General features: G+C 46.0%; 1 protein-coding gene across 1 annotated transcript; it reads right to left on the bottom strand.

Moving 5' to 3' along the window:
- Window positions 1–6,768: 6,768 nt before the first annotated feature.
- Window positions 6,769–22,891, bottom strand: fscn1a (fascin actin-bundling protein 1a). The gene is made up of 5 exons (XM_070980932.1): window positions 20,964–22,891; window positions 11,845–12,001; window positions 10,617–10,738; window positions 9,106–9,273; window positions 6,769–8,674 (listed from the first exon to the last, which is right to left on the bottom strand). The coding sequence occupies exons 1-5, from the start codon at window positions 21,802–21,804 to the stop codon at window positions 8,466–8,468; spliced, it is 1,497 nt and encodes a 498-aa protein (XP_070837033.1). The 5' UTR covers window positions 21,805–22,891; the 3' UTR covers window positions 6,769–8,465.
- Between the last annotated feature and the right edge of the window lie 37 nt (window positions 22,892–22,928).

Genomic DNA, 22,928 nt, shown 5'->3' with positions numbered 1-22,928 from the left:
TTTCCTTGAGTTTCTGCTTATGAAAAGCTCATTTTTCCTCCCAGATACCTAAAGAAACTTCTCACCACCCTTCTGCCTGTCTCTCTCTCTCTCTCCCCCTTCGTCTGTCTCTCCCCCTCCTCCCTCGTCTCATGCAGAAAAAAGGGGCTGACTCATGATAACTGAGCCCTTGGGCAATGCACCAATCACATGACACAGTGTATGCTCTCCACCAATCACGATGTAGCGACAGCCTGTCTTTGTGATGTTACAGAGTGAGGGGACTTCTTTGTTCAGCCAAGTGTGCTGTGACAAATCACTTTGCTACACACACACACACACACACACACACACACACACACACACACACTCACACACTCACACTCACACTCAGCCTCTTGTTTCTGCATGTAGACTATAAAAGTCGCACAGCAAACTGCCGTTTTAGGCCCCGGGTCCTAATGGTTTTAGTCATGGATGGGATGAGACAGACTGTGTTTGTATGAGGGCCAGAATTGGACTGTAATCAGATTCAGCATATTTTAACAGCAGCCAAGGCCTCATGAATTAAATAATGTATGTTTTATTTAACTAAGAAAAACAAGGACATGTAGGGGCTTCCATAAACTCTATAAGAGTATAAATGTTACAGCAGCGTAAAATTAATAATTAATAATAATTTCACATTATAACAAATCCTGACATGGTTCACTGTGATAATGAAGCTAACTGACTGAAAGTTGATAGAAAAAGGGCACTTGCTTATCCAACTACAGTCACACCAGAAGTCACTCTTTTGGTGGAGAGGGGCAATCAAAAACAACCAGCATCACACTTTTAGCAGTACTCCAGAGGTTTTGTGTTGCGTGTTCATAAAGTTTGGGATGTTGCAACAAACAGAACAACAAGAGTCTATGTGAGGCCAAAGAAGCTCTATAACAAGATTACCAATCACAGGCTGTGCCAGTGGTATGAAATGGTGTACACTTCCTGTCTCCTAAGTGGCTGTAATGGCCTCTCCCCCTGTTCCCATTGGGCATTTTTAGCACTGATGCATCACTGATGGCTTGTCCATGTCCAAACAATACAACATCAGATACAGTAATGTTAGTGCTTTATAGTGCCAGTGACTCATATTACCTTAATATGCTCAGATATCTCAGAATGTGTTGCTGAAACAGACAAATCACGAAGTGAATTTTCTTCTGATGTGTCCGTTTGAAAAACACCATTTCAGTGTCAAAATGTTCAGAAGATATGTGGCTTGTGAAAAATTGGTCCAATATTTACTTTAGTGACTCTGGGGCGAAAGAATTGGTCTCAATCTGTGCTCACAGTCATTGGAATCAATAGATTCAGGACCTGCCGCTAATGTCTCCTAAAGGGCCGTCAGTGGTGACACCCACATGACACGGATACAGGAAATGACTCTTTAGGGTGTCGTGTCTACTGAGGCTGTACTCAAACACAGCGATGCTTTGAAATGAGTACTAACGTCAACATGCTAACATGCTTACAGAGTCAGCGCTAACAGGCTGATGTTTAGCAGGTTTAACATGTCTAGCTTAGTTAGCATGCTAACATTCAGCACTAAACACAGCATAGCTGAGCCCCAATTATATATCAATGGATCACTGAATTCACTGCAGTTCATCCTCTGGGGGAATGAATGTTTGAACTAAAATTCATGGCAGTCCATGCAATAGCTGACCATGAATATATATACAAAATTAAATGGCCATCCATCCAGTAGCTGTTGGAATATTTCAGTCTGGACCGAAGTGGTGGACTGACCAACACACGGCCCTCCCTTAAGCCACGATGCTGGCATGGATAAAAGAGAAGAGTAGTCAAAACCAGACCATCAATCCACTAGATCCTATATTTCCCATAATGCCAGGCAACTGTCTTTTATTTGACACCCCCCCCCCCCCGCTGTTTTTCAAGCTCTCAACACAAGTTTTCTGTTAAAAAAAAAATATAAGATTTTGAAGCCCAAGCGGAGACATCCTACGTCTTTCTATGACATCACTATGACATGAGACTCGACAGATTAGTTGACGTTAGTGCCAGCTGTTTTTACAAGCTGAGCAGCACTCCACATAAAGAAAACAATTATCCTAATGTGTAAAATATGTTCACATTAGAGTAAGTATGTGTGTGTGTGTGTGTGTGTGTGTGTGTGTGTGTGTGTGTGTGTGTGTGTGTGTGTGTGTGTGTGTGTGTGTGTGTGTGTGTGTGTGTGTGCGTGTGCGTGTGTGTGTGTGTGTGTGTGTGAGCCCCATGACTGCTATAAACATAATGGCTGCTCAGCTGAGTGTAATCACCCACTTTAAGGCCTGACCTCAACCTGTGACCCTTCACCCCGACTGTCACGGCTTCTCTGAGCACAAAGCTGCAATGAGCCTGGATCTCTAAAAATTATCACACTTTCTTTCTGAATAAATCATATTCTACTGCATTTTATTCTTTTCTAGTCCTTGAAGACACCCCAGGGCCCACCAGACAGGCGTGTGGGTCATGGATTACAGTCAGATAGTATTATAGAGGATTATTTTCTAATGACTCATTTAACTCAAAGAACAAAGGACCAGCTTAAGTGACGTGATAAGGCTCAATAAAGGAGACTTCTGGCAATGCAGTGCTGTCACACTTGGAGGTCCAACCCTCACTGTGAAATGAAAATTAAAATGAAGTTAGATGGAGGTGGATTATTTAAAGTTCGAGGTCTAAACCTCAGTAGAGGAAGGTTCAAATACACAAGATGGACAGAAATATCTAAAAAACTATTGTTGGATTGCCATTACATACATCTCTGTCAATTATATTCATTTTATGCACCTTTAACTGTCATTGTGTATGTACTGTACCACACTGCCTCGCCTTATCTGCCAGTCAGTCGGTAAAATAACGGCACCACTGTTCCCATTCAGACCACTGTAAACCTGTCAGTGAGTAGCTGCTGGGAAACCGATGCTCTGAATAGGTTTTGATGGGACAGATGTGAAGTCCTGAAAATATGAACCAGCCATGAACTGCTTATCCTGGCACACCTGAAATGGTCAAATATCAGCAGCTTCCTGTTGTTCTGGATTCATGTTTCTCTGAGAGCTAGTGTGACTGAAACAGTACAATGTGTCCACGCACGCACGCACACACACACACACACACACACACACACACACACACACACACACACACACATATTTATGCATCATCTGTGGTGACCGAGACAACCTTCACACTCTGTGTCACACATTGTCTGTGTGTGTGTGTGTGTGTGTGTGTGTGTGTGTGTGTGTGTGTGTGTGTGTGTGTGCATACATGCATATTAAAGGCCTCTGCTGCCTGGTCCACAAGGACCGCTGGTGTCTGGCAGCGTTTGCTCCCCAGACAGCCTCTGCTGCTCCACCTCTGCTGGCGTTGTTTGTGTCTGTTATTGTTTGTGTGCATCTTTGATGAGAGTGTGTTTTTTTAATGAGCGTGTGTTTTTACAGCTGTGATCTCGGTGCAGCTGCTCACACAGCCTTTGTAGGATGTTTCACACCTGACTTACCCGATAACAACTGTGGTTGAACAATAATATACTCTCACATTGTTATTGTCGGTTTTTGACCATCACGCTATGGCCGACTTGAAGATCTCCATTTTTCTGTTTTCACATAACTGAGTTGTAATTCGTGGGTTTCTTTCAATGCGATACTGTTCAAAAACCCCAGTGCTGTTGCAGCTGAAGGCACCGTTTCAATCACTTGTAACTTAAATGGATTTCATCCCACTCAGGTTTCTAATTAAGTCTGATTAAGTCACCATTATGTTACACTAATTCATGTTCCAAGAATCACAAGAATTTGATCACTTAACTTTTCATTTCATCAGGTCAAAATGGTTTTTGACTAAATACCTGCAAGACTGATTCTCCTCAGCTTCAGCTTTGTGTTCAGTGCAAATGTTAGCATGCTATCACGCTACAACATTACTGTATAATGAGGTTTGGTAAATGTTACCTACCTGCTAAACATCAGTGATGTTAGCATTTTAATGCAGCCTCGCGGAGCTGCTAGCATGGCTTGTTCAAGGGGAATACAGTGCTAGGATTTGCTACATGCGCCTTATTTTTAAAGTATAGACACGTCTCGCTGTGTTTGAGCTGACACAACATACATGTAGGATGTGGAAGTATGCCAGCGTGCCCTCTCTGTGTCTGATGGCTGATTTGTCATGGTGAGTCAACCTGCTATTCATCCTGCACAGACCCGTGTTGCTCCTCCATATCCCCTAAAGAGATTAGTGACTGACCCAGTGACCCACTGACTCACTGCTGGGCCACGTGAGTGATGGAAAAATATGGGTGGACATAGATTTGATTAGAGTGAGGGGAGCAAGCAGAAAGGCGGCCACATGAAAGATGGCAGACGAGGGGGAAGGTGCGTACATGCACTCCTCCGCTGCAGGCGAGTCGGTGGGAGGAATGAAAGAGGAGGAAAGAGTCGGGGTAGCTCAGCAGAGCTCGGCCTTGTGCTGTTTCCTCAATGATGTGGTCTTTTCTGATCAAAGGCCCACTTCCTTCTCCTCCTCCTCCTCCTCCTCCTCCCGCTGCTCCCCAGGGCTCCTCATCCTAACCCCACAAAGCTCTGCGCACCCCCACCCCCTCCAACCACACAAGTCTAACTACGCCTCCATCAGCCTGCATTTGGATATAATGAAGGTTTTTGACATTTCTGCCTCTAATGACGCCACTCACTCACTCACTCACTCCCTCACTCACCTCTTTAATTCAGAGCTTGTAACAGCTGGTGTTTCCATGGGAACAAGAGGATCGGTTGAGGTGTGGGGGGGCTCTCAGATGTGGGCGGACATGGCGGCCATTTCGCACACAGCCACTCCTCCCTCTCTTAACCCTCCCCCCATCCCTCCCTGCCTCGCCTCTCCTCACTCGTTCATTTGTTCTGAGAGAAAGAGAGAGAGACAGACAGAGAGACAGATAGAGACAGAGACAGACAGAGGGCTGGCTCAGCCTGCAGCCTGGCACTTTACCCACAAACCACTGCACCCATTTCTGGGATCTGGGTCATATTTTCAGTGACTCATCTTTTTAGCAGAATCGTTGATGAGGGAGGAGGAAAAAGCAGTGGGAGAGAGGCAGAATGGAGGATTAATGGGAAGAGATGGTTCGAGCAGGCAGAGAGAGGGGAAAGGATTAGGTGGGAGGGGGACATGAGGCAGCACAGGGGAGGAGATTAGATGAAGGGGTGGTGTGTGTTTGTTTTGCCATGTTGGGTGTTCCTCTGGGATCTGCAAGCCTGAAGGGTAGGTGGGGGCGTGGGGGGCTTAGGGACCTGCTCTGGGGGCTCCATCATTACATTACCACCCCGGATGGTGTTCATGTGTGTGCATGCGTGTGCGTGAATCTGTAGAGGGGGTTGCCCTTTCTCTGCACTAGAATAAATGTTTCAACACAAAGGCTCTATTCAGGAGACAGGAAAAAGTGTGTGTGTTTCCATGTATGTGTGTGTAAGTGGGACAGCACATGGAGCCGCTGTGGTCAGAAACTGGCAGGAGACCAAGAACGAAGCACTGCGATTATATGAGAAATGAGCGAGAAAAGGCTGGGTTTCCAGAGCTACGCAGGTGGGATTATGACTGCCATCGTGTTTCATAGGTAGAAAATCATGCAAGACCAAACAAGAGTTTAGATCCTGAAGCTCGTCCACCTCACAGGACCTTTGCGCCCTGTGAAGCACAGCTTAAATGTCATGTCATGTTCAAAGAAAATCCACACAATGATGCACAAAATATCTGTAATTTTCCAGTTGGCAGTTTGCTAATGCTTCCTGAACAATGATGCTCGGCAGGTTTGTCAAGCTTTGAGTTTCTCAGCATAATGAAGCGGTGTTTCATGATTTTGAATGTACAGTGCTTTTTTTAACTTTAACAAATAAATGCATTTATTAAAAATACAAACGTAAGTAGCAAAAGTGTAAGGAGCCAACATTAGCATGTCTCTTGCAACATTAAAACTTAAATGTAAACTACAAACAAATCCAACGTAATGGACTCAATGGACTCTTGAGGCAAGAGTTTCCATCTTAACATGCTAATTTTAGCTTAACTAGCTTGTTGGCTGTTGCTGATAAAATCTGCTAGTGACAAAATTGACAGTTAAGTGTGATGTGACTGTTTTAGCTAAACGTATTCATCATTTGATCAGGGGAACAATGAGTGACACTCAAAAAGCGAGGACCGAAAGAAACAATGGAGGCACATAGCGTTCCAAATCCCAGTTTTATTGGTCGTTGGGTTTCAGGTGAACCAATGGCACGAGAGAGATTAATCCACAATATCAAAAAATTATACAAAATCATAATACAAAAAGAAAGCTCCAGTTATACAAAGCAAAGATGTGGACTTTCTTCTTCTTTTTTCAAATCTTTTATTTTCCAACTGCCCAAAAACTCAAGAGTAAGGCACAGTCATTACCACATGTTTACCCTTCCACATCCGTTTGTCTAAGCCTTGGTCTTGGCTACCTTGGAGACGCTGTTTCTCCGAGGCTAACCGCTCCTTTTATTAGCTTGAGATTCACAGCGCTTCATGCAAGAACCTCAGGGAGGAATCTGAACGGAGTTGGTGAGGAGCTGGCTACAATCAATGATTGGTTTTCCATACTGATTTCCACATCAGAGGAATGCTTGATGATGATTGCGATGATGGGTGGAAGAGCCCGATAATACACGGCCCGGTGCCAAGATAATCTCTGCTGTGTTGTAAAACTCAGTCGACAGAAACCATTGCTCCTTAATGTGGAATGGAGAAAGCAAGCCGCTAAATGGCAGAGGATCAAAGGATCTATGGGTGTAATGTGCTACATGACTGCCTCACAGACGTTTCAGTTAAATGGACGACAAATTCAAAGTCTGCTTCTACTCTTTTTCTTTCTTTTTTTTTAACATATCCCTTCGCCGCCTTCACCGACGAGCCAGGAACAGAAAATCAAACAAAAACAAAAACAATTTGGTCGTTTCTCATTGAAAAGGCTGTCCAGATACTTCTCAGAGTTCAGACAGAAATTAAAATCAAAGAAGAAGCAGGATTAGATCATTAACTCTTGGCAGCCCTTGAAGTTAAAGAGAGAGGCTCTCAAGGGCAGAGACGTGGCAGGAAATCACGATCTGCTGGTCCAGACGGTGTGTGAGACGCTCGACGGCGCTGCGGTATTTCTTAACATGTCGTGAGTTAGTAGCACCAGGTTCCAGTTTGGTCAGTTGTGTGTGTGAGATGACGGTTTGTTAATCCAGCATCAGCTGGTTTGGCGTCGATAAAGGCTGAGGTCTAAGTTTGGTTGAAGGATCCAAAAAGCAGCTTTCAAAAGGCTCTAGAAATTTCACTCCAGTTGCTATGGCTACCCATGATAATGCCTGTGCCTTGCACATAGAAAAAGAAACGAATCCAAGTGTGTGTCGGCGAGTGCTTTTTCTTCCAGTAACACAGGTGAGTGCAGTAAACGCGTGTGCCCGCACCATTTTTAACTTTATTTTCTTTATACTGTTCTCAGGACAATAGGTCTAGCTTGTGGGGGGTGGGAGGGGGACAAATGTTTGAACTTCCTACTTCCTGTTTGGTCCAGGAAAATGCCCGCCGACCAATGAGAACACAGCTAGAGAACAACACAGGAAACTGGTTTACATTTGACTATTTTACATTTGAGATGAAGAGGGGGGGTGAACCCGTCAGTTACATCACCTTTATCATCAGATCCACTCCAGTTATATCACACGGAGGCAACGGGGCCTGCTCGTCAAAACAAACACACCAGGCCTGGTCTGATAGGAGCACAAAATCTGCCTCCACCTGACCCGACCACACAAAAACAGACTCTCTGTAGCTAACAGGAAGCCGGTGAGGAGGACTTTTTCCAGCAGTGGATCTGTTTTGGGAGATTAGATCAGGTAGAAACAGATCTAACAGACCAGGTCAGATATCATAAATACTGCCACCATGTGCTGCTCACACACACACACAATAGAGACAAGTACAAAGACGAGGGGTTAACTCAGAGAAGGTGGGGCTCTTTAAACGTGGCTCTGCTCTGCTCTGGGAGAGGGACGGCCCAATCGTAAGGCGAGGAGGGAGTGAGTGACAGGTCGAGCAGCGAATCAGATTGGAGCAGAAAAAAGTGCACAGCCCCACGGTAACTATGGCAACAGGTAAAGGTCGGCGCTGCAGAGCAGAGCTGGGAAAGGGAGGAAGGAAGGATGAAGGGAAGGAAAGGGAGGCAGGAGAGAAAGGAGTGTCTCCTTCCTTCTTCTTCTATCCTTCCTTTTCTCTCTGTGCAGTTTATCAACATATAAAGTCATAAGTATAGGATATAATATCAGGACTGGAAGGAGAGTGGCGGGATGGATGTAAGGGTGGGTAGTGCTGCGTCGCCATGCTTCATTCATCCATCAGCATCGCAGCAGTGGGCGACCACCTCCACGCTTCCCTCAGTACTCCCAGAGCGTGGCGGTCTCCAGGTCATCGGCGTTGGCCTTCAGCACGCCGGCGTGGTCCCCGCGGAGGTACTTGTTGTCGGCGAAGTGGCGGATGGCCAGCTTGTTGTAGTCGCAAAACTCAAAGAGGAAGTCGACGGGTGTGTCGCTGCTGCTCACCACCGACTGCTCGTTACCCACCATCCAGTATTTACCCGTCGAGTCTGCAGGAGGAGATGAGACGAGAGGGACCATGTAGATTAAAGAAAGAGGAAAGGGAGTGAGGAAGAAGAAGGAGGTATCATGTGGCACAAAGGTGGGGGAAGGGTGTGAACACATGGAGGAGGGAACAAAAGCTTGGCTTAAAAAATGTCTTTGTTTGAATTACATAATGAGAAGGCGTGGAAATTATCCGAATCAAATCCCTCTTTTTGGCATAAACGCCTCATGAGTGAGTAAACCCATAATGAGAATCCCTGAATGATTTAATCCCTTGTATGCCTGCAGGAGGTCCCTCCACATGCTCCGACAAGCAGTACCTCTCTGCGCCTGCTTAATGCTGCAACATATAGGTTTACATTCAACACACACAACAGCCAAAATGTCAACAAGACACTGACCGTCCAGCTGCTGTCAGCTGAACACCTGAACTGACCTTGCAGGCTGTAAGCTCCATCTCTGAACTCCATGGTGAAGTAGTCATAGGAGGAGCGGTTGGAGTCAAGCGTCCCCGTCACCTTCCTGCAGCCGATGAAGCCGTGCTCCCCACGCAGCACGATGATCGGGCGGTTAATCAGCTTCATGATGAACTCCTCGGACTCACCTGGAGACAAAGGATGAGGCGTGTTTACTGGAAATACTGTGAGCATGTGACAACCTCAGCAGTTTATTTGTATGCTACAATAATTGGTCACGATACATTCAATTACACAAAAACACTTTGCTTCTCATGCCTAAAATGCCAAAATCTGCACTTTCCAAACACTCACACTGCTCTGCAAGAGCGACTTATATTAGCTCACTGCTGGAGCATAAAGTGCTGAGTTTTTATACATCTCATTAAAAATGTATGCAAAGCAGCTCGGCTTCAAATCTGCCCTAAAAAGAGCACAGTGGTAGCTGACAGCACAAAGTGAAAGCTTCAGCTTTGATCCTCCAGTGCCAACACACAGAGCCCACTTTCTAATCGGTGCATCGTCTGATCTGCTTGCTGACATGGTGCCTGCTTCATGCAGCAGAGTGTGCTCTAATAATACAATGAGCTGGTGTAATTAAAGGAAGACTTTGACGTTTGCTTTCTTGCTGAGAGGTTGATGAGCTGATAAATTCAACTCACATATCTGCCCATTCACTGTAAGGCTACAGCCAGCAGCAGCTTAGTTTAGCTTACTGTAGCTTAGCACAAAGACTAAGACTGTTTAAGCCCACTGTTTGTTTGCATGGCTTCACCTTCAGTTAATATATGTGCGCATGGTAATAAGCACATACTTTACATGTGCCTAGCTGTGAAAGATGCATTAAGGTTTTTGTGTTCGACCAGCATCGAACACAAATAATACGATATTTTGGTGCAGTGGTGGAAGGAGTACTCAGATCCTTTACTTACATAAAAGTACCATTAATGTATACATACAGTAAAATGTGCCCTATGCCATATATTATTATATATGATATTTTGACTGTTGACGCATCACTGTAATAAATATAGCTGTCAGATAAATATAGTGGAGTGGAAGTATGAAGTTGCATAAAACAGAAATACACAAGAAAAAGTATTGTGTTTGAGTACATGTTGCTTTCCAGCACTGTTCTGGCGTCACCGTGCAGCCTCCTCAGTGCCTCTGCACACTCAGGAGTTTTCTCATGATGTTTCCCATCAACGTGATTAACTTCAAACAGAAAAGCAGCGAGAATGTGGCAAAAGGAACAAACGAAAAGACTCCAACAAAGCCGACTCTTCGCAGAGTAAACAGCCACGTTCTGCTGTTACGAAACAGAACCGCTCTGCTCATGAGTGCTGGAGCCTCTGAAGCCCAGACAACTGGAACATGCAGCCATGATTTCATTCCTGCTCTCTCACTGTGTGGAAATCCCCCCATCGCTGCTAGTAAATCAGTTAGCTAACGTGTCACTTTCTGAACAGCTGAATCAACAAATCTCACCGACCAGCAGAGTCGATGGTGGCTGCGAGCTGGCCGTTTTTCTTGGCGGCGACGTATTTCCCATTAGCAGCCCGGAGAGTCAGCCTCTTCCCACGCCACTCAATGTCAAAGTAGCAATTAGCAGACCTGCAGAGAGAGAGAGAGAAAGTAAAGACGTGAGAGGGAACAGGGGTAATTTACATGGCAGTTAGGTATCCAGTAGCACCTGTGTGTCACATTCAGCTCTGCTTAGAAAACTTCCCTCAGCTGCTTCATCCAGAGCACAAAAGTAATTGTTGGGTAATTGGATAGGTGGGCTCAGGGTGGAGGGATAAGCCTCACTTGTAGTCTTTGGTTCAGCTGAATCAAGCACCTTGTTAATCCCTTCACTCAACACGGAGGACAGTTTTATTTCCTCGTCACATTCTGGGGTCAACACTCATTTTCCCTTCTCGCTTTTATTAGAGATGCTCTGAAACATTCTCCTCAAACCACAAGAGGACTTGGTGAAAGAAAACGTTTCTGTGGTTTAATCAGCGAGGACTAAAGCGAGTCGAATCTCAAGAATGCGATAGAGGAATTTGGTGTACTTCCTGCGGAGCGCTCTGCAGTGTGTCCATGACTGTCTCTGTTCTGACTACACTTGAAAAATGGAGGGGTGTCAGCCTCAGAGTTAACTCAGGACGCTTCACTCCTGTACTTATAATACATCTGCAGCTTCAATCTGTGCATTAAAAACAAAGATTTTCAAAATAAAGCTCACACAAGTACTCTATTTAATACTCGAGGGAGTCTAAGCTTCTACTCCTGCATCTGTTCGGGGCCTCACAGTGAAATCGCCCAGGAGCAGAGGGTCAAAGGTCAAAGTTCAGGGGTTAACAGCCAGTACTCGGGTTGGACAGCCCCACTGCACATTAAAGAAAATCACTCTCTACAGGTTGAGGTCGCACACAAATGCACTTCATCTCCCACAACATGCCACAGCCATGACGTGAGATCACTCACTCTTCACCTCCCACACATCATCCACCCCCCACTGCACACACACACCATCAAATACATACAAAACTTCTAAGTAAACTCAAATTGCCAAAGGGGGCTACAGACCAGGAGCTGTGACAGACCAGTATCAGGTTCCCCCACGATCACTGCCTCCGGTTAGCCAGTGAGCAGACACATTGGAGCAGGTGTGGTGGATTTGAACTTTCAGATGTCTGTTCGAGGAGAGACCCAGTGATGGGTGTGATGCTTACTTGGTGGAGGCGGTGCACTGCAGGCCACCATTAGCAGTCAGGGTCCAGTATTTCCCTGCAGCGGTCCGGAATGCACATTTCCTGTTTTCACGACAAATTTCCACCTGGAACACCTCCTGGTCGCCCTCCTCGTCCTGATTGGCTGACAGGTCCATACCTGGTTGGGGTCAGATGAGGAGGAGTGGTTAGTTAAAATACAGGCTAGTGGGTCAGTCGTGAGTCCCACACACATGTGGAGGATGCAAATAACCACAGAGGATGACACACACTCACACCCACACACATCCTCTGGTCAGGCTCAGACCTACTAAATGAGCAACATCAGAAAGCATGGATTAGTAAAGGATTTCACACACACACACACACACACACACACACACACACACACACACACACACACACATCTGTCCAGACAGACCCCACTAGATTTCAAAGGATTAGTCGTCATGGTGGACAGTCACAAACCACACACACACACACACACACACACACACACACACACACACACACACACACACACACACACACACGCATCGATTATGAATGCAGAACTGAAACAGTTAATCGATCAACAGGAAATTAATCTGCAACAGTTCTGAAGTTTAGCAGGTATGAAGTTCACATTTAACATCTTGGTTTAGCATATTAGCATCCTAACATACATTAATTAACACTGGACACAACGTACAGCTGAGGCTGACGGGAGTGTCGTTAGGTTTTGCAGATATTTGGTCATACGATAAAGCAAATAGGAAATTAAATTAAACAGACAAAATAACAGATTAATCACTACTGACATTATTATATCTACGAGTTGTGGCTCTTGCTACAGATACTAAATCTATAGTCCAAAAGGCTACTGTGCATATCTGTGTGTCCATACACCAGAACACCAGACCTCATTAAAATGACATCAAATCCAATGAGGCACTTAAGAGCAAGGTAAACAAGCACAAGTGAACTATGAATACATATACATACACACACACACACTTCATGCAGCACAAAGCATGCTATTGTATATGATGAGGTCATGGGCCTATATCTGGAGGGCTGGATAGAGAGAGACCGAGACAGAGAGATGGACTGTCCATTGGGCTGCTGTGTAAATGTGTGCAGAGTGAGACAGTGAACGAGACAGAGAGAGAAAGAAAGAAGTGTTTGAGAAAACAAACCAGCACGCTCATGTGTTCCCCATCCGACTCCCTCTTCATGTGTGACACCCTCCCCCCACCTCATCTCATTTTTCCATGCTTCTTGTTCTCGCACAGCCGAGGCAAGCTGGCGGCAGAGGTCATGTTGAACGCGCTGAACGGGAAAATCTGCCCTAAAACGCTGCTCATAAGAAACAATCATGTGCTTTCAAAATTGGAGGTACGTCCTCTGGTCATGACATTTTCAACTGAGGGACTCTAAGAAAATTATTTTGGCGGGAGGTTAAGTAGGCCAGTATTTATCTATTCATTTATTCACAGTATTTTGACTCCAGTGACATCACTTGAGGCAATTCATTAGATTTTTGCGCAGCTCCCTCTGGAGACACAAACCGTTTTATACAAAAAGTACAAAAAAATACAAAAAGTCAAGGGAAAAGAAAAGATGAAGGACTCTGAGGACCTCACTTTTTTAAAAAGTCAATCATAAAATTCAATAATCAATAAGCCCTGCTCAATAATCCAATAATAATTGTCGTACAGTCCCTAACAGTGTCACAGTGTCCTCAGTCAGTACTGTGTCTCACTACAAGCTGTATACTGTTCATCTCCACCTGAAGCCAAAGATGTACTTCATATTAAAGTTCCTCATCAGAGAAAAGCCTGACAAAAGGTGTTAGTCACTGAAGAGTTACTGCTCACACTTAGTGTCTGTGAAACAGACGAAAAAAAGGAAAATATGCATCACTCCTCTCCCATGGAGTGTTTGCTCGGGAACCCTGGCCTCTGCGGACATATTGAGTTTCTGCAGAACTATGTGAGGATGCACACGAACGCAACACACACACACACACACACACACACACACACACACACACACACATTGAAGATTGAGAAGGAAAATATAACTGACCATAATGGGAACCACATGGTGGTGGTGGTGGTGGTGTGTGTGTGTGTGTGTGTGTGTGTGTGCGTGTGTGTGTGTGTGTGTGTGTGTGTGTGTGTGTGTGTGTGTGTGTGTGTGTGTGTGTGTGTGTGTGTTGGGGGGGGGCGGCAAAGAAGATGAAATGTGAGTTTAGCTCCATCAGACAAGGAGGGCTTGAAGGAACACATTAGAGGAGGAGCAGAGGAGGAAAAATGAGGAGAAACGAGGGTGAGAGTGTGCGCGCCTCCAGGATCATCCGTCACATCCCTGAACTCTGCTCTAATCCTGCTCCGCCAACGCACACACACACCTCATACAGTAGCACAGGACAGCCCATTTATTAGTGTGGGGAGAGGGAGGGAGGGAGGGAACCATCTGCTGGATGCTTTCACACACCAGAAACTGACAGCGTACTACTGACTCACCATCATGATTATTCCACAATGCTACAATGCTAATGCTCATTATTCAAATGTGAAAAATATGAAGAACCCATTCTTTAAATGTTACCAATTAATCAATCAAGGAAAAATAATGGAGTTGTACAGCAAATCGTCTTTTTTACTATGTAGTTTCTGCACAGATACAAGTTTGACAAACACAAGACAGATAAATATCATTAGTGTGTATATATATATATATATATATATATATATATATATATATATATATATATATATATATATATATATATATATATATATATATATATCAGTGAGCTTTAGAGGGGCTGGTAGACAGTGTTACCTGGACAGAGCCAGGCTAGCTGTTTCCAGTTTTTATGCTAAGCTATGCTAGCTAGCTGCCCGCTGTAGCTTCATATTTTCCTTGCAGATGTCAAACTGGTACCGATCTGCTCAGCTGACTTTGGCAAGAAAGTAAATTTTAAATGTGCTTTTAAGCGTGTTTTGCTTAAAAATGAACTTTAAAAGTCACTCGGGGCTGACAGAGCTACTTGGTACATGATTTACATTTACAAACATCTTTTCTGTCTGTGTTCAGACTGTGTGGAGGTCAGCTCGTTGAACAGTTTCAAAACTATGCAAAACTCCAGACTAGTTAAAGTGATCATCCTGGAAAAGACAAGAATTTCACTATATGAAAATAAACCAGCTAACAAAAGGCTCACTTTACATACTGCACTGCACAGCGCTGTTTAATTCTGCCACTGAGCTGGTTTGAACAGATCACTCCTCTAATAGATCCTCTATACGTGAATCATTTTGGATTCAATCAAAGAGGTTTTTATTGTCGTCAGCAACACAATTCACACACCTGAACATTTTGAAGGAATTGGGATGATATTTGACTGTTGTCCTGGACAAACAGTGGCAAGGAGGAAGTGTTCGTTTCTTCATTTTAGACGCACACACAACATGAAAACAGACTGACGGAGACAAAACACTCACCCTGAGGCCTGCACAGCCTCAGCCATGACCCTGAGAGAGCCTGTCAGGCTTCATCTGTGTGTGTGTGTGTGTGTGTGTGTGTGTGTGTGTGTGTGTGTGTGTGTGTGTGTGTGTGTGTGTGTGTGTGCCCAGATATGTCTGTACTGATCACTCACAGGGTTAATAGAGGAGGAGGGAAGAGGGTCTGCACTTACACACAAGCATGAGTGAACTATGTCCCTCTTCAGCAAACCACACCAGAGGAGGTGACCACACATACAGAATCCACCCAAACCACACCAAACGCAGAACACACACACACACACACACACACACACACACACACACACACACACACACACACTTGAAAACAACCCCTGTATCTTTCTGTCCACCCCACCCACCGCATTCAGCCTGATGGCGGCAGGCACAGATTGTTGGCCCCGGTTACTGTGAAGCAGCACTGGAGGCCTGCTGTGAACGCACGCGATTGTATCAAGTGCAATTGTGTGTGTGTTTGTGCGCGTCTCCTATTGTTCAGCAAGGCTGACCGAGGAGGCGACCAGCTGGGGCACGAACAGGGAGCCAGATCATCAGCCTTTGTTCTGATCCAAACACACACACACACACACACACACACACACACACACACACACACACACACACACACACACACAGCACAGAGCAGCCAGCCTACACGCCAAATACTGTGCCGACTGTAACACCGCCGCTCATACAGTATGGACACACTGAACACACACAAGCTCATACCCCCATTTCCTCACACAAATGCAAGAAAAAGGAGGTCAGACATGCGAGTATTGTGCCTGGGGATGTCCCAAATGTTTTGGTGAATTGATCTCAACTCCATTCTGCGTTCAGTGTGGTGCAAAAATCAACTGAAGTACAGTCGGAGTGTTAGAGGGCATTAGTGAGGAGACACACCCAGAGAGGAGCAGAATGACACACTGGAGACCAGCTGAAGCCTAACCTATAATAAAGTAGACGACATAAAGGAGGAGAGGTTCCCTGGGGCTCCCATGGCGCGCGTACACACTCACACACACACACACACACACACACATGCACACACACACACACACACACGACAGTCTGAAAACACACAAACAAACTGAGGGTCTATACACACATTTAAGGTCGCAGTCAACAAACACTACCAAGGATGCTTAAATTCACTGCATCCCTTCTTTTTTTCCTATCAGTGTGTGTGTGTGTGTGTGTGTGTGTGTGTGTGTGTGTGTGTGTGTGTGTGTGTGTGTGTTATAGAGGAAGCAAATCATCACCCTTTACCCTGCAGGGATTAACACACACCAGCCAAGGTCGGAGCTGTGCGTCTCATGTCTCATTTCCTGCCAGCGAGGCGGGGGGGTGAAGGATACAGAATGGGTGTCAGGGCCTGAATCATGGCCAGACACAACATGGAGCCACAGTTTCTGTCTGTCTCCTTTAACCACACACAACACAATCCGCGATTTAAAGTCTGATTCTAACTCTGATTTGACGTGATGACTGCTTTTCAACACTTTCAACACATGTGCACTGGAGTCTGCAAAAAGCACAGCCACACAGCCAGCATCAGATTATATTCAGCAGGTGCTTTTAGAGCAGTCTAAGATGCACATATGACACATTTTTACACGAAATCTGAATGTGATCGTATGCTTTGAGCTGAGCAAAGATGGGCTACAAAAGTCTGCCTTTAAAGAAGACTTTGACATTGTGAGAAATTAGCTCATTCCCTACTGGTTAGCTTAGCTTAGCACAAAGACTGGAAACGGTGGGAAACAGCTAGCCTGGCTCTGTCTGAACAAAGGAAGTTCATTAATCAACACATTATATCTCACTTATTCTAATCAAAAAACAACTATTTGTGTTTTTCGGGCGGTTGTGTGACCATTTCTTGGCTGGGTGCAGTGACATCCAACACAAAGTCCCTACTCCTCACCAAGAAAAGATCCCTCACATAACCCCATGTAAAACTACAAATAGCTGTTTTTGCACAATGCTTCGACAGGACAGAGCCAGGCTAACAGTTTAGCCCTGTTTCCAGCCTTTATGCTAAGCTAAGCTAACTGGCTCTTGCTTTATGTTAAACGGACCGACAGTATCAACCCTCTCATCTAACTCAGAGATCTCATACATTCATACAAAGTCTTGTAAATCCAGTTTCAAATGAATAGACAGGTTAGTCACAGGATACCTGATCATCAGATATTAAATATTTGAGACAAAAAGCAGCCCAGTCCCAACAGGGATCACCCTCCAGCTCACCTCACCCCTCTCAGAGGCAGAGATGACCATCAGTTTCAAGGACCAGTCAGCACCCAGTGGTCACACCAATAGCAGGACATGATAGGCTTTCATCCACTTAGCTGACAAACTCAGTATTCCCACACACTGTTCACCACAGTTTGGGGGTAGAACAGGCCACTTAAAAGGCCACTGAGCTCCAGGCTAACGGACTGATAATTGTGTCTCAGTCCATATGAGGGTCGTTAAACCGTCTCAGGGAATTTGCGATCATCTCTGTTTCCAGGGAAGAGGAGAGTGGATGTCCAGAGACGAGCAAGGGTCGGGTTAATGGCAGTTATGATGGTGCGAGACCAAATTAGAGGACAGCTGACATAAGAGGAGCCTACATGACGAGACTGCATGCTGAATGTCGAGGATTTATTTAAGGGTTTTGATCAAAATTCAAAAATAGGATCACTTCATAGCATCATGGGGCTGGGGGGTAACGTGAACATGTTTGCTAATTAAAAGCCTGCTTTCCAGTTATTATTGAATCAGGAAGTATAGAAGAAACGATAACAGATGTGAGTAGAAGAAATAAATGACAAGAGTTCTGACTCAATCAATCGACAATCCTGACTCCGGACAACTAAACTGGATTTGATCTCCACCACAATCTATTAAAATCAATTGTGATTCCCGAAGCCAGCCAGTTTGATTGGACAAAGCAGCTTTTGGACTGTCCCACTTTGAGCTCGTTCATGTCAAAAACCCCCGGCTGCTAATGAAAGCCAGCCGACTTCAGCTGCCATCTTGGCTCGGGTCTGCCAGGCAAATAGCAGCTGTCGGTCTGAAACACATGTGGAGCCAGTTTAATTCCACTCAGAACTTAATCCACATTACAGGGATCCAGTTGTTGGTGGGTTGAACGAGGTCTTCCTCTAAAGATTCAGTTTTTGAGCTGCAGGGTGGCAGACAGGGCGGAGAGGACATCCAGCCTGCACACGGCTTCAGACTGACCTCTGATTTTTCTTACTCAATATCGATTCTGAGCTCTCCGGTCAAGGTATCCAGTGACATCAAGTACCAATGTGACACTAGTGCACTTTTTTTAATGCAAAAATGGAAATGCTTCACCTCCTTGATACACAAACTGTGTTCTGGTGAGAACCACTGAATGTAAACATAACTTTTGTTTGTTTACAAGAAAACTCGGCACAGCACCTTTAATGTGGCCGATACCTGATCTGCTCCATACGGTCTGTTTCAGCACTGACATGCATCCAGCATATTTCCCTGTGAGCATCAATAATGTCCAGAGCTGCAACTGGTGATTTCTATTCTTAAGCTTAATTCTGACTGATGGCCATTAGAGCTGTCAGAGCTGAAGTGAGTCCAGCAGCTGTGAAATAAAGATTTAAAAGCTGTAATCAGAGGTTGAACATGACTGGATGCCAGTTAGTTTTCCATTCAGGGTGCTAAAATGTGTCATAATAGGACTTTATTACACAGAAGTCTCAAATAAATGTCATTATTTTAATAAGTATGAGAGTGTGAGTAGGAGCAGGGTGTTTGCATTTCATTGAGTTTCACCCTCCATAATAAAAAGACTAAATCTGATTAAGCCAAATGTCTCCCTGAGAGCAATGACATGCTCCTCATTTAGAGATTATTAAAGTGCGATTCACGCTCCCGTTACAGAGGACGCAGTCCAGAACAGATCAGTCCAGCATTGACACTGCTCCCCTGTCGCGACCCGCTTTTATGCAACCTCCACCTTCAAAACCGGCCTCCATTTTGAGTCTGAGATGGACGGCGAAAAAGTGAAAGAGAGAAAAGTAGATAAACATCCCCAGGTCAAGTAAACAAAGCAGGGAGAGAGAACAAACAGGCTCAACAAAAGGATAGACAGGTCATACTTTGTGAAAAGAACAAGAAAAACCACCAAACCGCACAGTATTCTCACTGGTGTGCTCCCCTGACCAGATGCTAAATATAGACTTAAAGAGCATCAATTACTATATTCCTATCACTCATTACACCAGACAGTCACTGCCACTGTCTCTCGGCTTCCTCAGGCGTTCCACCAAAATCACTCCCATGATGTTTTTGTGCTGACTCAATGAGGTTTTCAAGAGCTCAGTGGGACCTTAAATTCAAGGCCTTTCTATTCATTTCAATACGTCTCTTTCTATTTAGACAGCCATCAACAACATGAGGGATGCCACTGATAATGACCTCAGACACACAGCATCCAGGCCTGGAGGCTGGAGGAGTGGGGGAGGGGGCGAAGAGGAGACGCAGAGGGAGAATGGGAGAGATGAGGAAATGATGAGTGGAAAAAGGAAGGAGAAAAGGAAGGAAGCAGGTGGAGGGACAAGCTTGTAATATCAGACTGAAGAAGCATGAATCTGTGTGAAGCCTCAGCTTTTCTGTGCAGGCTGTTTATGGTGCAGCTGCAGAGAACATGCTTTGGTTTGCGGTTGCCTGCGTGCCGTAAATGCTGATGACAGATATTCTGTTTGATCGATCATTAGTGTTAACGGTGATGACTAAAGTTTGGCATTTTAAATTCAGTTCTGACGAATAAGAACAACAGTGGATGTCGTAAGTGAAGCGAAATGCTGCAATACAGACAATCATCCTCAACGCATGATGAATAAATCAGGCACCAAGTATCTGGTCTTACGAAATATCTGGATCAGAGGATTTTTCATAGTATTTCTGCTTTAATTGTGCCGTTTTGCCGTTGACTTTCTCTCCTCTAAGCTGCTTTGTGCCAGTTCAGCCTCCTGCCAGTTTGAGGCTGTTTTACATTTGAATGTTGGCACACGTGCACATGATGCTGCATGTGTGTTCAGAGGACGAGGACTCTTTGTGCACTTCTTTGTTACACTCTTTCATGTCAGCTGTCTGGAAAACCCAGTGAAAACACTTACAGCTAACATGGACAATACTCTGCGTGCTTTCATCAGCTCTTATTGTCCATCCTGCTCACATTAGTTTGGGCTTTGGAGAGAGAGGATATCAAATTTAATGTGATGGTGTGCATCACATGCTGTGTGCTGTGGCCCTGGACTTTAATACGTTACAGGCCTTTAGTGTTTGAGTCATTATTTGAACATGTGTACACACAAAGGCTTAAGCATATATATAGGCCATCTACATATCCTGCTGCTTTAGGGTGCATGTGTGTGTGTGTGCGTGTGTGTGTGTGTGTGTGTGTGTGTGTGTGTGTGTGTGTGTGTGTGTGTGTGTGTGTGTGTGTGTGTGTGTGTGTGTGTGTGTGTGGGCTGCAGGGGGGATGCAGTCTGACATTCCATCACTTTAACCCTTCCTCTGCCAGAGGATGAGATACCAGCGGACTCACACACACAAGCTGACCACCACACCCACCTTGCCGGGTGGAGACGTTCCTCTCGTTGGCCGCGGTGAGCACGACCTGCGGGTGGCTCTGCTCCAGCACGAACAGCTCGTCCTTGCCCACGCGCGCGCTCTTACCGGACTTCATGGTGCCGGAGGGCCCAGAGGGCGCGAGGTACTTGCCGCTACAGTCCCTAAACGCCACCTTGCCGGAGCGGAACTCCAGCGTGTAGCCCGTGCTCTTGTCCGTGGTGGCGACCAGCGCGCCGTCGTTCCTCAGGAAGCGGTTGTCGGAGGTCTGCAGGTGGTAGCGCTGCTCGCGGAACACCAGCGTGATCATGGAGTCCACCCCCCACGGGACGTCCCGGTCGATGGCAATCTCGTCCACCTTGGAGCTCAGGTGCGCGTACCGCTTGCGCGTCATGCTGAAGATGTTCACCTGCGGGTGCATGGCGATGTGCACGCTCCATTTCTCCGCCACAGACGCGGTCTGGGCGAAGCAGATGATCCGGTCCTCGGTGCCGCCCAGGTAGCGGCCGTGCGCTTCGGACTGCAGAGACCAGCGGCCGTCGTCATGGGCGGTGATGATGAACCGGCACTCCGGGCCCGGGGTCTCGCTGTCTCCGGTAACGTTCCCGTCCTTGTCGGCGGCGATGTACCGGCCCAGATGTGACTTGAGGGAGAACACATTGCCGCTGGACTCGTCGCCGCTCTGCTCCAGAGTCCAGATCTGCTTCTTCTTCATGCTCGTGGCGGAGGCGTTGATTTTGAAGCCGAAGGTCTCTGCCGTGAGGTATTTGTTCCCGCAGTTGATCAGACCGAACTGGATCTGCAGCATGTCGCTGGTTCCGTTAGACGCGCCGTTAGTTGTCATTGTCGGATCTGTGCGCTCGAGCTTCGGACCGGACCGGTTCTGTCTGAGAGGGATGGGGGGGGGCGGTTCTGCAAGTGAGCTCGCGGCTGAAAGGGTGGGATGCTGTGCTGCCTCGCGTGCTTCTCTTTGTTTGGGGAGTGTGTATGTGTGTGTGTGAGTGGCTGAGTGGGAGTCTGTGAGCGCGCGCCACCGGTCCTCAGTGCTCTGCCTGTCTCAGCAGCGCGAGCCCGCCGCCACAGCTGCAGCCTATATAACCATCAGTGACGTTTCGCTGCAGGCCACGCCCCCTAATATGGACCGAAATCTGGGAGCTGAACTGAACTTTTATCTCTCTCCTCCTCCACTGATGTTCTGTCACTTTTAATACAAGCTCTCCTTCCTCTCCCTCTTCTCTTGTCTTCTCTTCTCCTCTCCTGTTTTCTTTGTTTCTGTCCTCTGCTCTTTTCTCCTCTCCTCTCCTCTCCTCTCCTCTCCTCTCCTCTCCTCTCCTCTCTGCCCTCCTTTATAGTCTGTATTTCTTAAAGGTCTTACCAAATTAGAAATAATGTGTACACATAGATATGGAGAAAGGCTGTGAGTGAGGAGACAGGAGAGGAGGCTTCGTTAACCTCAATAGCCATCCCCTTTACCCACAGTCACATATGGGGAATCTGTTTTGCCGAGACTGATAGCATCATATCACTCTCTCGCTCGCTCGCTCGCTCGCTCGCTCGCTCGCTCTTGGACTCACTGATCAGATAGACTCAGCATTCAGATCATGAGGACAGGTTGTGTGTTCGTCAGCACACAAAGCTCTATTCAGGGCTCGAGCACGCACATCAGAGGGCAGGAAAGGCCTGGCTCCATAAACAAAGAGGCCAAACAGATCACTCTGGCATCTTCTCACTGCTTGTGCACAAGTGTGCATGCCAACACACATACAAGCAAACAAAAAGTGGGGGTCATATCAGCAGCCGCGGCACACTTAGTATGTCTCAGAACACACACCCACACACTCAAATGTCAAAGCAGAAGTTCATACCTCATTTCTCTCCCAGTGTGGTTACTCTTTCCAACACAGATGATGCTCTGCTGTCTGCATTCCTGTAGACACAGTGAGCGATGAGAGTGAGAGTAATGGTTTA

The sequence above is a fragment of the Chaetodon trifascialis genome, chromosome 15 (assembly GCF_039877785.1).
Source record: "Chaetodon trifascialis isolate fChaTrf1 chromosome 15, fChaTrf1.hap1, whole genome shotgun sequence".
NCBI lineage: Eukaryota > Metazoa > Chordata > Actinopteri > Chaetodontiformes > Chaetodontidae > Chaetodon > Chaetodon trifascialis.
The sequence above is the reverse complement of the archived record's forward strand: the minus strand, read 5'-3'. Positions and strand labels throughout refer to the sequence as shown.

Excerpts from the sequence above, each read along its gene's own strand:
- fscn1a (XM_070980932.1), bottom strand. The coding sequence starts at position 21,804 with ATGACAACTAACGGCGCGTCTAACGGAACCAGCGACATGCTGCAGATC. Across the intron at positions 10,739-11,844 it reads CAGTGCACCGCCTCCACCAA|GTCTGCTAATTGCTACTTTG; the intron begins GTAAGCATCACA and ends CTCTCTCTGCAG. Across the intron at positions 8,675-9,105 it reads TGGAGCTTACAGCCTGCAAG|ACTCGACGGGTAAATACTGG; the intron begins GTCAGTTCAGGT and ends CTCCTCCTGCAG.